At 38.5% G+C, this 15,235-nt stretch overlaps 1 protein-coding gene across 1 annotated transcript; it reads right to left on the bottom strand.

Moving 5' to 3' along the window:
• Window positions 1–1,383: 1,383 nt before the first annotated feature.
• On the bottom strand, window positions 1,384–6,918 carry LOC129535837 (lysozyme C, tracheal isozyme). The gene is made up of 4 exons (XM_088837007.1): window positions 6,488–6,918; window positions 5,144–5,308; window positions 3,390–3,465; window positions 1,384–2,226 (listed from the first exon to the last, which is right to left on the bottom strand). The coding sequence occupies exons 1-4, from the start codon at window positions 6,681–6,683 to the stop codon at window positions 2,160–2,162; spliced, it is 504 nt and encodes a 167-aa protein (XP_088693133.1). The 5' UTR covers window positions 6,684–6,918; the 3' UTR covers window positions 1,384–2,159.
• Window positions 6,919–15,235: the final 8,317 nt, after the last annotated feature.

Below are 15,235 nucleotides of genomic sequence, written 5' to 3'. Positions count from 1 at the left end.
TCACCATGGGAAAAGAATAAAAGCAAAATATAGCAATACAGCATAACCCAAACAAAAGTACCTCAGGTTGATTCGTTGGGGTCATCATGCCCTGCTAAGCTAAGGAAAAACATAATGTGGACCTTGGAACACCAGGTCAGTGCAAGTTCAGATCGCTGCTTGTGCACACATCAGGATGTTTTCGCAAGATGTTTTCCATATGCAGGTCTATGACCTCCAGCGAGACGATACCCCTTGTACAAGAAAATAACAAAGATAATTTAAAGTAATCAATAAAATGGGAGACATGACCAGGGACACAGGAGGCTGACTTCATCGTCTCACAACAGATGCTTTCTGCTTGCCAAGACACTAAATAAAAGTGATGTGGCTCTGAAGAACAGGGCTCTTGATCTAAGAGGTCTTGAGTCCCCCGGTCCCATCTTTAAAACTTTAATTCTGACTCTAGTTTATTTTTCCCAAACTGTGCATCAACCACTTTTGATCCCTACCTGCTGCACTGGCCACAGCAGTTAGAGGGTTATGTAGACCCTACGAAGAGATCTTTGTAAGATGAAACATCACCAGGGCAGTTCATGCAGTGATGGGGATGATCCAGCAAAGAGGGAGAAACTCAAGATGCAGGAAACCCTCAGCCTAAACTGGAGTAGTGAGAGGGCTGTGATGAAGACTGCATGTGGAGACACTGTCATTTGAGGAGCAGAGGTCCTGCATCCCAGTGATAAAGGGGAAGGAAGGGAGGGTGGACCCAGGGAAAGACGTCAGTTCTGTTATGCTGTCCAGGAGGGGAGGATTTTGTATGAGGTTGCTTCTGTTCTGTCAGTGCAATATTGTCTGATAGATGACTTAAGACTGTAAGACAGACTGTAAGGTCATCTGCGGAGAGCAGAGTATGGAAGGTCAGTGGTTGGTGTGTGTGCTGGGACTTTGAAAAGAGAGAAGTAAACAGTGACAGTCATTTTGGAGAGTGAGGACACCAGCACAGAAGGATTTCAGAGAAGTGACTATGATGACCAGGTAGACTTGAGGGCCCATTTGAGATTTGTATTTATGAATTTTGAGTGAGGGGAAATCCTTGGTGGTTCCATGGTTAGGACTCCGTGCCTTCACTGTTTAGAGTAAGAAGTCGCACTCTTGGGAAACTAAGGTCCCAGAAGCTGTGTGGCACAGCCAAAAAAGATTAAAAATTTAAAACATTAAGTGAAATATCAGCATGCTTATGGATTTCTCTAGCAGTATCCACCTGTTTCAGTACAGGTGAGGATGTAGGAAATACTAAGTGTCAGATCATTATTTCCCAATGTATACATATTTCTTCAGAGACATTAAATGACTCTAAACAAAGGAAGACAAAGTATGAATTGCAAAGCTTTTAATGAAAATTTTTTCTGTTACAACATGCATACTTTCACATCTGTTTAACAGCAACTAATTCAATGCTTGCAAACTCATCTGCCTCTGAATTTAGTCATAATGCATGAATTTAAGCTAATAAAGCTAAGGAAAATGAACAGCTCATCTAATCCTTCTTTATATTCCTTCAGGATCAGCAGGATGCATAAATGAGTTCTTTGCAAAGGCTAAAATAGGTTGATGTATAAATTGTGAGTTTATTTTTTAAAAACTGTGTAAGTGCAACACTTCTATGAAAACATTTAAACCAAAGGTCACACTGTATGAAGACAAAATTCTTGATTTGGGCTGTTTCCAGTTTTAGTCATTTGACATTCTGCCCTTTTTGACTGAACAGGTGAGAGTTCACATGCCTGCACAGGTGGGACCTAAGATCAATTTGCTTGAAGATATTCTTTTGTTATATTTTGTTGAATATTGGGGAGCACTTATATCATTCAAGATTAAGTCTGGGTTATCCCTTTGATTAAGAACTAAATGTACCAGAGATACATTTAATAATGAAGATTTTAGACAAATATTCACCAGCATTATAGTTCTGTTAGCAAGCTGAAAAATGTTGTAGATCTAATATCAAACAATAAACACGTGAGGTAAACATCAAGCCTCTTAAAAGAAAGACCACATGCTCCTGCTTCTATAAAAATATTATTTGTTTGAAAGAGTGGTAGTGTAAACTTTTACTCAACTATTATTTCCTTAATATGAAAAAGAGACAAAATGAGCTGAAGACGAAAACTCCACAGTTAAACTCCGCAACCCTTAACATAATTCGTGAGATCTTGGTTTTGACACTTGTTTTTCCATGCCACCCTATGAATAAAGATGAAACAAATGATAATAAGATTGAAACATATCTTCATTGCGTTATACATACTTCAAATCCTTTACAAGAACAAAATAGTTAATCAGTACATGAAATACAAGATACAGACAGATTCAAGTATTGCTTATTTATCAACTGGAGATATGTATACTAAGGACTTCACATCTCCCCAAGGCTTCACTAGAGCACGAATGCTGAACACAAATGTTGAGTCTTGTGTAGTCCACAACTCCAAAGCATATTCCATATTCACTTACTTCCAAAAATAATTTCAAGATGTGACAAGGAATTGGTAGAGTGTGGAAAAACTTAAAAACTCTAGAAGTCCTTAAAATAAATTGAGGTTAAAGTAGATTGTTTCTATGTAATACACTGTTTAGCATTAATCTTAATTTTTTAGATTTTCAATTTTCAATTCACTTGGTCTTAGAGTATATTCCCACACTTTTCTCATAACAGTAGGATAAAACCGCTCCCTACCCTCCCACACACATCTTTTTTTGGCCACACGACATGGCCTGTGGAATCTTTGTTCCCCAACCAGGTACCAGACCCCCTCCTCCTGCATTGAAAGCATAGAATCTTAACCACTAGGGAAGACCCCAGATCTCTCCTTTAATGCTTAACCTATACCTTGCTCTGTGAAGGAAACTTACATAGTGTTGAAAGTCCATTATACTTGAAACACAAACAAACTCAAAAATTGTGGTTACCAATTGTGGGTATTGTGGGTGGGGTGAGGGGTGGGGAATTGGATGAAAGCAGTGGAAAGTACTACAAACTTCCAATTATAAGATAAGTAAACACTGGAGATGCGATGTACAACATGATGAATATAATTAACACTGCTGTGATTTATGTATGAAAATAGATTAGAGAGTAAATCACAAGATTTTTCATCACAAAATTTTTTTCTTGTTTCTTTAATTTTTTAAAATTTATTTTTAAATGAAGAATAATTGCTTAACAGTATTGCATTGTGTTTAATTTTGTATCCATTGCGATCATGGATGTTCACTAAACTTACTGTGATAATCACTTCATGATGTATGTAAGTCATTATGCTGTACACCTGAAATTTATGAAGTGCTGTGTGTCAATTACATCTTAACAACACTGTATGGAAAACAAAAACAAAAAAATAACACACCATGCTGAAATGCCTTGCTGACTGACAATGTTCTTTGCACATGCTACAGCCTGAGTGATGTCATCTTTCAGCATAGCTGAAAAAGAGGTGGCGAGAAATGAGGACAGTGTTCACAGAAATTTCATGGAAATTTTAGGTTCAATCAGCTTTATTCTCTTAGGCTGAGGAAAGAACAACTAAAATTATTTTTTTAAGAGTCCCTGTATCTTGTGACTATTGGGAGAAAACTCTATCTCTCTCCATTCTATCCCATTTGGCATGAAATAAAGCATTCTGGTTCTCATTTGCCAAAGTCATTGGAAGCTCTGAAACTATTAACTAATATGAAGGTTCTCTTTTCATTGGACACTTTGAAAACAAAACAAAAACAAACAAGCAGAGACATGTCTAGCAGTTTTTTGCTCAGCAGTTCTACTAGTGAAAATTTATTCCAAAAAAAGAAAAGTAATAAGCGATGTACCCAAGGTGTATGTATCAATACAAGAGTTGGATTAATAAATTCTAGAATATTTAGTGAAATTCTGTTCACCCAGAAAAATTAATAAGATTGATATTTGTTGAGAAAAATGATACTGAACAATAATGAGAAAATTGTAAAGTAGTAAATATAGTACAATTTCATTTTTGCTGAAGCATATTGCTTACATGTTTGTATGTGGGTACAAATGTGGATTATATAGCTTTACATTCATGTACGTGAGTGATGTGTATTCTAAAAGATGTGGATACCACAAGTTACCATGGTCAGAAGTCTCTGGGTAGTAGAACTTTTATTCAATGACCACAGATTATTATATAATATAAAATAATTTTTTAAACTAAACTAACCATATATAAAAGATATGTCCAGAAACGAATCTTCTTTATTAGGAATTTTAATATTAAAAACTAAACAATATCAAATTTGCAATACTTCTCCAATATTTTATGCAGTAAATATTACATGTGCACACGTGCATGTGTGACTCTTTGCAACCCCACGGACTGCAGCCCTCCAGGCTCCTCTGTTCATGTTGATTCTCTAGGCAAGAATACTGGAGTGGGTTGCCATACCCACCTTCAGAGTATCTTCCCTACCCGGGGATCGAACCTGTATCTCATGTCTCCTGAACTGTCAGGAGGGTCCTTTACTACTAGCCCCACCTGTGAAGCCCTAAATATTACATATGTTATTTCAGTTTTAAAAGGAACTCAATAGAATATTTGTTTCACCCCAATTAAAAACAAATCCATATATTAACTTGTTAGAATGACAGTGATTAAATAGGAAGTGTATTTTTTAGATATGCAAACTAAAGAATTTAGGAATGAAATGTGATAATGTTTCTAATTCACTTTAAAAATCATTCAGCAAAAAAAACCCTACTGTATAATATATACGTAAAAGAAGTAAATATAACAAAATTTTAAAAAAGACCACACAACCAAATTATCCCTAAACCTCTCCCAAACCAGGTAAATTAGTAGGAATGGCATTGTTCTTTACAAAGCATCAACATGTCCAGTTATAATACAGTGATAGATCATTCCAACTCTTGTATGTTAGCAAACAGCAACCTTCTATGATACCAGCTTTATAATTTCTTACTTAAGGAATTATGAGGTAGATGATAAAGCAGTTTCTACAAGTTAAGATGGAGTTTTTCTGGGTCCCTCATGAACTCTTCAAGACCTTTTCATTTATATTAAATCTCTCTTCTTATAGGTACCACCAAATGGGGCCTGTGCCATCCCTCAACATCATCTTGTCTTACCGCTGCAGGATACACCACAGCCATTAACTGCGTTTGGGGTTTTGCCATCATTACACCAAAATTTGCTGTTGATTTGAAATATCCCATAATCAGTGCTTTTGCTTCCAGGATTATAGTTTATAGCTTGTGTGTTATAATTGCTTTCTCCATAGGCCAAACACATCCCTGAAAAAAGAAATGTATTTTTAGTAATAAACAGCAACATCATATGACTTATATTTCATAGCACAATTCTATTTTACTAATGACTTATTTTAGAAGCATAAAGATATATTTTACTTGTAAATATTTTAACATTTGGTGTTAGGGGCCCTTAGGAGAATTCTTTTGTTAACAAATCATTTGCTAATACTAATGAAACAAGATAACACGTTGTAAAAAATATTAAAATAGCTGTGTCCTCCATTGCTCCCATCCCCCAGGTAAGATTGAGCCTAGAATAGAAAAATCAACAGAGTGGTTAAATGGGTTTGGTCACTAGCAGCAAATGCCTATGCTAATGTAAAAATACTTGTAGTAGGAAAAATAAGGATTTACTAGGAGAAAGAAAATTTCTTATTATACCTAAAGGTGAATTTGGATATGATATCGAATTAGAATCCAGACAATAAGAATCATAGGATAGGGAAGACTATGTCATCCATCCATCCATCTAGCCATTTGCTCATTTATTAAAAAATAGTTATGGAGGGAAATGTCTGAATTCACTCTGAAAAATACAATGTTGACATTGACAGGTATGGACTAAAACACAAAGGAACTTTTCCTTAGGGCACATCTCAAATTCTGTGGAAGAAAATGAAAAATAATTAATGAACTAGAGTCAGAATAATAGAAAGTTATTTCATGTTACATTTCAGGGATCCTTATATAGATATTGATTGAGGAGAAATAGGTTCCTACAGTCCCTGTTTTAAAAGTTCAATGTAATTTTTTAAAAAACTTGGCTATTAAAAATCTAGCATCATGGTAGGAGGATTAAAAATGACAAAAATACCACCTTATTCAGGCTTGCAGAACCCAAATTCCAAGCTGGAAATGACTGAGGGCTGAAATATATCTTGTAGTCACCCTACAAGTGCCAGCTGACAAATTTAGTGGCACTAGAGGAGTACAGCAAGACCTGGCATGCTTAGAATGGTATAGAATTTGACCCTCCCATGCCTCAGTCCTTCCCTTGGTACAGCTGATTCTGAGCTGATGTTTTTGAGCCATTGTAAATGTACAAACCCTTGAAGGAAAAAAAAAAGCCAATCACTCAAAGTCCCTTTCTTATTCTTTCTCTATTAGTATCTGTTCCACAGCTGGCTAACTATTTAGAAGGATGAAGAATAGTTGACTTACAGTTTGCCAGGCTAACTCCCTTGTAGCCAGCCAATCCAAGTTTCTTCAGAGTTCTGGCAAGCTCACACCTCTGAAATTTCTTGCCTTGGACAGCAACAGAAAGGAGGAGAAGCCCCAGAATGAGGACAGCCTTCATGTTGACTGAGAAGCCAGACGTCCAGGCTGACCAGAGTGAGCTGGACTTGGTATTTAACATCTTTTCACTTCTCTCTTCTCTGACCAGTTTGGGGGCTCCACCCTTGGTGACATGTGGAAACCAGGGAATGTTTATTGCTTCACTTACACTAAAAGTTTTGTTCTGTATGTTTTCAGAAGGGTATTTTGATGTCCTAAGAGTTAATCGCAAGAAAATAATGAGATGATATTGCTTGAAGACATTACTCAGAAAGAACTGGGATTAGCTCTATTGCCCAAAGAGGAACTTCCTCCTATTTTATTATGAATTTGAGCAACGATAAAGAAAAAAAAAACCTGAATGAACATATTACAAAATTGAAAATGTGCTCCCATCTTTGATTAACATTCATTTGCATTAAGTTTTTTATGTGCTTTCATTATGTTGTCTTCATCTTTTTCACTTAAAATTATCTTATGTATACTTTCCACAAAGAAAGTGACACACTGCCTGTTGTTCTGACAGGTATATAGCAAAACACCATGTTGATCACAGATTCCTATACTGACTCTTTTGGTTGTTTCTCAGTTCTTAATTTATAAATCAATATTTTACTATTATAAGTAAGCCTCATGTGAACATTCCTAGGTCCTTTCTGACAATGTCTTACTTCACTTTTTCATGTTAGAACATAAAGAGTCATTGTAAAGCAAGAAAACAGTATAGTAAAACCTACAAAAAATAACAGAATTATGCCACCCCAAAATCTTCCCCTTTGGCACAAAGATTATTTTGAGCTGAAGGCAGTTGAGGAAAAGCAGATTTAAGAAAAGTCCTCTTCCTCTCTCTATTTTCCTGAAAGTAAAACATAAATTTGTGCAGAAATTAATCACTTAAAACACTAGATACTTATGAGCCCCAAGACAGCAACTGAGGACTCTGCAAAACAGCCTTTACTGACTAGCTATTATCTTCCATTATTTTCTAATGTATTTATTGTCCCACAATTTGCCAGTCTTGGAAGCCTCATACTCTGTTCCTCTGTCTTGTTGCTCACTTAAAAATATATTGTTCTTTGCTTAAGATAATCTGTAAATCCAAATTCTAGCTTCCTCCTTGAGTTAGTCATCCCTGCCTTTCTCATAAGTATACATGAGATGTATATGTTAATATACTTGTTTACTTTTCTCTTGTTAATCTTTGGTTACCAAGCCCCAGCGAACAACTGAAAAGGGTAAAAGAAAACAAATGTTTCCTCCTGTACAGTTTCTAGTGATGAGGATGGGACAGTGAAAGGCTGGGACACTCCACTCTCCCTGGAGACTGCAGTTGAGATATGGGATAACTGACAACAGACCAGCAGAAGGTAAGAAATCTTACCATGTCAGTCTCCCAACTCTCTGTCTATAGTGAATAGTCAAGAGAGAGGAATAAAGATTTCTCTTTGTCCCTTTCCAAATTCACACTGGCAGGAGAAAAACACTTGTGAAAATGGACATTGAATCATGACTCTTGTGAATTTGATTTTGGTAATCAACACCTATGGTTACTGATTCTTGGCCTCCCAGATAGAGTCATGTTTTCCATTGTCCTAAGGCTGTATATCGTCACCTTGCTTATTTAACTTATATGCAGAGTACATCATGAGGAATGCTGGGCTGGAAGAAGCACAAGCTGGAATCAAGATTGCTGGGAGAAATATCAATAACCTCAGATATGCAGATGACACTACCCTTATGGCAGAAAGTGAAGAGGAACTAAAAAGCCTCTTGATGAAAGTGAAAGAGGAGAGTGAAAAGGTTGGCTTGAAGCTCAACATTCAGAAAACAAAGATCATGGCATCTGGTCCCATCACTTCATGGGAAATAGATGGAAAAACAGTGGAAACAGACTTTATTTTTTTGGGCTCCAAAATCACTGCAGATGCTGACTGCAGCCATGAAATTAAAAGACGCTTACTCCTTGGAAGGAAAGTTATGACCAACCTTGATAGTATATTAAAAAGCAGAGACATTACTTTGCCAACCAAGGTCCGTCTAGTCAAGGCTATGGTTTTTCCAGTGGTCATGTATGGATGTGAGAGTTGGACTGTGAAGAAAGATGATCGCCGAAGAATTGATGCTTTTGAACTGTGGGATTGGAGAAGACTCTTGAGAGTCCCCTGGACTGCAAGGAGATCCAACCAGTCCATTCTAAAGGAGATCAATCCTGGGTGTTCATTGGAGGGACTGATGCTAAAGCTGAAACTGCAATACTTTGGCCACCTCATGGGACGAGTTGACTCACTGGAAAAGACTCTGATGCTAGGAAAGGTTGGGGGTGGGAGGAGAAGGGGACGACCGAGAATAAGATGGCTGGATGCCATCACCGACTCTGTGGACATGAGTTTGAGTGAACTCCAGGAGTTGGTGATGGACAGGGAGGCCTGGCGTGCTGTGATTCATGGGGTCACGGAGAGTCGGACACGACTGAGCGACTGAACTGAACTGAACTGAAGGATGAAAAACTATAAGATGAGACTCTCCATTTGTTTTATGTATTGAGAGCTTGGCTTTATAACCAGTGAGAATGTGCCCTCTGGTTTCTGCCCCTTATGGGGCACTGGTTGTCTGCCACACTTCCATCAGCAGCTAGCCAGCTAGAAGCCTAAGACATGAAGTGACAGGCCGCATTCTCTGTGCAACCATGCTGGCTCTCAGGAAAGTTTGTCTTAATAAAGTGTCCATATTCATAAGGGACCTTTTTGGTCTCTACATTTGTTGCCTGGTTTTGAGGGGGAAATTCACACAGCATTATCACTTTTCTGGTAACCCAGGTTAGAAGGTCAATGATTTAAGATGTCTTACTTTGTGGGAGACAGAGGTTCATTTGTCACCTGAGACAAGGAAGGTCTTTGCTTTCTTAGGTTTTCTCTGCAGAGGCTCTGCATCTTAAGAAGGCTACATTTCTTAGAGAACACCACTTGTGTCCATGGGTAAACCCTAATATTGGTTTTAAGCCGTAAAAATACTCACTGGTTGGAGTCAGAACTGAAATAGATATACTGACAATTTGGACTTTTACACCTAAAAGATTTTTTAAATTTTATTTGTTTATTCACTTATTTATTTATGGCTGCTCTGGGTCTTTTTTGCTGTATGCAGGCTTTCTCTAGTTGCTGCTAGCGGGGGCTACTCTCTAGTTGGAGAGGGTGAACTCATTGCAGTGGCTTCTCTTATTACTGAGCATGGGCTCCATCCAGGCTCCCAGGTTCCGCAGCTGCAGAGCATGGTCTCAGTAGTTGTGGCACATGGGCTTAGTTGCCCCACAGCATGTGGAGTCTTCCCAGATCAGAGATCAAACCCATGTCCCCTGCATTGGCAGGATTCTTAACTACTTAACCACCAGGGGGATCTCTAAAAGGATTTTTTTTTAATTAATTTATTTTATTTCTGGCTGTCCTGGGTCTTCATTGCTGCATGAGCTTTTCTCTAGTCGTGCAGAGAGAGTGCTCCTCTCTAGTGTGTGGGCTTCTCATTCTCATTGCGGTAGCTCCTCCTGTTTGGGACCACAGGTTCTAGGGCACACAGGCTTCAGTAGTTGGGATTCATGGGCTCAGTATTGCAGGCCCTAGGCTCAAGAACATAGGCTCAGTCATTGTGGTACACAGGCTTAGTTGCTCTGGAGCATATGGGATCTTCCTGGATCAGGGATCAAATCCATGTCTCCTGCATTGGGAGGTGGATTCTTTACCACTGAATCACTAGGGAAGCCTCCTAAAAGGATTTTTAAGAGAGCTCTAATCAAACAAATGTCCTCTTGGTACCTATAGGAAGATCAGATTAAAGAAAGAAAGAGAAAGGAAGAAGAAAAGAAAGAAGAGAGAAGTATATACAGAATATCTTGGCTTCATATATGCAAAACACTTCCTTAACATGTTTAGGAGGGCAAAATCAAAGAAACAAACGTCAAGAACTGCAGATGGCACTCAAGTTGGTGTGAAACTTATGGTAATATTGATAGTAAGGAAATAGTTTTGATGAAGGTCAAGAAAATGCATAGAAAGGCTTGATAGACTGTCCCCTCCTCTGTAAGCTGACCCCACCAGGTCCAGACCTTCCCGTATTTGGGACAGGTACTGCAGAAAAAAATTATTGAACTATCTTATTCAACCATTAAAGAAAAGAAAAACATTATGGCAATAATCCTAGATTTCTGTTAATAGGCAAATGTGCCTCTGAGTTCCTTTTTCAAAATTCATTCTTAGTCCCTTGGAAATATTGACCTTACCATGTCTTTGAAATGTAAGCATCCAAAAAGATAAATGTTGGCTAAAGCAAACATGGAACTGGGAAGAAACAAAAAAATGAGAGATTTAAAAAAAAAAAATTGTTATTTGATATTTCTGTAAGCTCCATTTCTTCAGATTTTGTCCACAGCCTCTACAAGATTATCTATTAAAGACAAGTAAAAAATTTTTCCACAAATATTGGTAAAATGCTTCAGCCATCTGAATGGGCAAACAACTTGTTCCATCTTGCAAGAAATACCATTTAGATCCAGCTATTCTTTTATAATAGTTATAAGAAATAACTATTCTCCTTTTATTTTAAACTTATAAACCATAGAAGTTTATTTCTCACAGCTCTGGGTGCTGGGAAGTCCAAGATCAAGGCACCAGCACATTGGATTCTTCTGCAAGTACTCTTCCTGGTTCATCACCAGTGCTTTCTCGCTGTTCTTCACAAGGTGGAAGGGTCCCTGTGGGGTCTGTTTTATGAGAACACTAATCCCATTCATGAAGGCTGCACCCTCATGATCTGAGAACCGCTCAAAGGCTGCACCTCCTAATATATCATCTTTGGGGCTTTAGGATGTCAACATTTGAATTTAGGGAGAATACAAACAGAATATAACTACTCTTTTATAGAACTATTCTTTTGTAAGTTCATCTCAAGGTGTAGTGGGAATGTTTTGGAATTTTAAATTCCTAAAAAGGTGTTAGCTTCCTGCCCTAGCAATTTGCTACCAGTTGATAATTGTTTAAATGAATATTCTTATGATGCAAAATTAGTTCTCAAGAATTTTCAGTGTTCTGTGGCTCTATCAGGTGATCTTAATTAGGAGTTCTGGGTTATTGAACAAAGGGGGAATCTATTTACAGGTCTTCCTTGATTTACGGTGAGGTTACATTATGATAATCCTATTGTAAGTTAGACATATAATAAGTCAAAAAACGTATACTATACACTTAACCTACCAAACATCATTAGTTCTGCCCAGCCTACCTTAAAATTTCCCAGGACAGATATATTAGCCTACAGTCGGGCAAAATCATCTGACACAAAGCCTATTTTAAAATAAAGTGTTGAATATCTCATGTAATATATTGAATACACTTCTGAAAGTGGAAGACAGAATGGTTGGGTACAGAATGGTTGTTAAGTATATAGGTTGTTTACCTTTATAAACAAAAAATATCAGTAGCCTGGGAAAAGATCACATTTTATACTTTCTACTGAATGCATACCACTTTCACACCGTCATAAAGTTGAAAAGCCGTAAGCCATCATGAAGTTGGGGACCTTCTGTACTGTAATAGCAAATTCAGACAGTGCTTGCCATGTTCCAAGTGTTATTCTGAAAAGCTTAATATGTATTAACTCACTTAACCCCCCTTGAAAAAGGTATTGTCAACACTCCCACTTTACAGATAAGGAAACAGAAACCCATTGAAGTCCAGCAACTTGCCCACGGTCCCTCTGGGAGTGAGTAAAAGGCTACCCTGCGTGTTCACTGCCTGTTCCTATAAGTTCTACCCAATTTGTAAGCTCTACCCAATTTTTCAGTAAAACTGTCTAATGAGGTCTCATCAGAATGCTTCTAACAGGCAATTCATCTGAAAGCAAGTCTGTTAGTAGAGCTGGGATCTGTGGCAAATGGAAAGACAGGCTTGATGTCAGAACGCTCTATCATCCTTTTGTTGTTGCTATTCACTTAGCATTCCATTTAAGTGATTATTCTAAGTCACAGAGAAGGAGACGCCTACCTGTGTTTTCATATGTAGGTTCTGTTTCCTGCAAGAAAATGACGGGGCAGATAATCAAACCATGTGTTCATTGTGCTCATTGTTGGTAGGGGAGTTCCCTGGATCCAGGAGAAGAATAGCTTCAGGGAGAAGTCACAGTTCCCAGGAGCCACCAATTACTTGCAAAGCCTTGAGTTTTACTTCTTCATCAAGAATGAGCCTCTCCAAAGAAACACAGGAAACTGAGTATGCAAACTCTTGAAAGTATACACTTGTCTGGAGTGAATCACTGCTTGCTTAATTAAGTGCTGAGTTAAGAAAACAGCTTTTATAAGGATTGGGGGAGATATGGGGCCCAGGGTTGATGGTGGAGATGGTACTGGAAAGGAGTGGGCAGGATAAATAACTGTCAAGTGAACTGTACTAATTCCATCTGCAGGGTTTTTAGCTTTTAATTTTTGTTGGATTTGAGGACGTTTTTGGGTTTTGGTTTCATTTTGGTTTGATTTTCAGATCTTTCTCTTTAATTCTACAAGATGAGAATGACCAGGTAGAGGACAGACCCTCTGATACTAGTTACAGTTTCTGACCTTAGTTATGGTTTCCAAAGTTATTTGTTACTCACTTGGTGGCAGCTGAACTTAGAAAGCATCTCTTCTACTTTCTGAGAAAGGTGAGAATTCCGTTTTTAAAAGTTTGCACACAGAAAACATCAGGATTCTGTAAACTTCATAAGAAGTTGGGTTTTGGCTTTGTGTCTGGCAGAGAGTTCCTTTATCAAGGAGAGTTGGTTTTGATCTTTCTAGGCAATGAGGCTTACCTCGGATTCTCCTCTGTCTTCAGCAGCCACAGGTCTGCTTGTTGCCTGGTGTCTGCACCCTCCCCTTGCTTTAGCTACGCTGTGTGGACACGTTAAACCCTGTGCCGTTCTTTTTCTCTGAAGTGGAGTTCTAGGACACTCTGCTCAAGAAGACGTTCTGATTTTCAAGTGAGAAAAAATTTGCTAAACTTCTATTCATTCTGGAGTAGCACCCTGAGGTGTCTTGCCACAAGTCAGAATCTTTGAATTATGAGGTGATAGCTGTCTCTGGGGTCGCACAGAGTTGGACATGACTGAAGCGACTTAGCAGCAGGAGCAGTAGCTTAAATTCAAATCTTTTTCTTGCATATGTGATCTCTCAAGGAAAATGTTTCAAGGCCTTGACTTACAGGTAAAACTGAGCATGTCATTGAATGCCTGATTAATAAAAGATGGAGGCTTCCCTGTTGGCTCAGTGGTAAAGAATTAGCCTGCCAATGGAGGAGACGCAGGTTTGATTCCTGGGTTGGGAAATCCCTTGGAGAAGGAAATGGCAGCCCACTCCAGTGTTCTCGAGTGGGAAATCCCACAGACAGAGGAGCCTGGTGGGCTACAAGCAATAGGGTCATTAAAGAGTCAGACATGACTTAGTGACTGTAACAACAGCAACAATGAAAGATGCTTGTCTGAGAATTTGCATGGCAGGCTTAGAAATCCAGGAACTTGACTGTCATCCTTCAGAAAAGACCAAGCCTCATTGTCTTTGTTCCAGATAAATTTTCTGTGGGCGTTTATGTATTTGGGAAGGGTATGTGCTTCAAGGAAGACAAAGAGCTAGTGTGCAGGGTGTGGGTGAGGCCGGGAATGGTGTTCTTGTCCCTTGTGTCATACCTGTCATCTTTGTGCCACCCTCCACCCCAGGCTTGCTTTTAAAATTTCTGTTGTTTTGCAAGCAAAGTGAGCCAAGCAGAGGCTCTGTAGTTCTTGGGGGGAAAGTTGTTATGTAGCTTATAGTTGGGAAAAGGTGGTATTTAAGATCCGTTGGATCATACTTCAAGACAAAAGTGAGGTAATTACTCAATTTCTTTATGGACCACCTGCAGAACCACTGGAGGTGCTGACTTTTAAAAGGAAGATTTTTCTGTACCCCATCCCAAAGCTGCTACTAAGCCCTGAGAGTCTGCTACTTTAATAAGCACCCCATGTCTTTTCAAATACTAATAACTCTAAATCTTAGAGCTCTGTAGAGTATTTCATAGACCGAAGGGATATATCCAGGTACACAATTCTCTCTTGTTACACAAATTACTTCCACAGCTGAGAGCAATGGCCAGCCTGCAAAGAGACTCCCCATCCTGCCTCACTTAAGCCCAGAAAAGACAGTTCTATGTATATGTTACCCTGTGCCCTGACCATGGCTAACTGGATTTTAGTTAGACCTCGGTTGCAAGGCTGTTGATCAATTAGACTGTCTTAAAATTTCAGGTTAAGAAACAAAGCAATTGTAGTTAGTCCATGAAGAGTATTCATAAACCAGGGAACTGAATGCACCAGTCCTTGTATCAGGTGCAGAGAGAGGCTGCAGACAGATTTAGCCTCTACCACTGGAGAGCTTTGCCCTGTCCAGATACCTACAATCAGATAGGATCTGGCAAAAGGTTTGTCCCAGTTTCTCTTGGTAAACCAGGTTTGGTCATTATATTAGTCATACACTGCCAAAGCTAGTTACAAAAATTTTTTTTCTTGGGGTGAGGATGTTAAACATGTACTCTCAGCAGATTTTAAACATGCAACAGAGTATTGTTAACTATAGTCACTGTGCTGTAT

This window comes from Moschus berezovskii, chromosome 6 (genome assembly GCF_049115385.1).
Source record: "Moschus berezovskii isolate FMDL1 chromosome 6, NW_MosBer_1.0, whole genome shotgun sequence".
Lineage (NCBI taxonomy): Eukaryota > Metazoa > Chordata > Mammalia > Artiodactyla > Moschidae > Moschus > Moschus berezovskii.
This window is presented reverse-complemented; position numbering and strand designations above follow the sequence as displayed.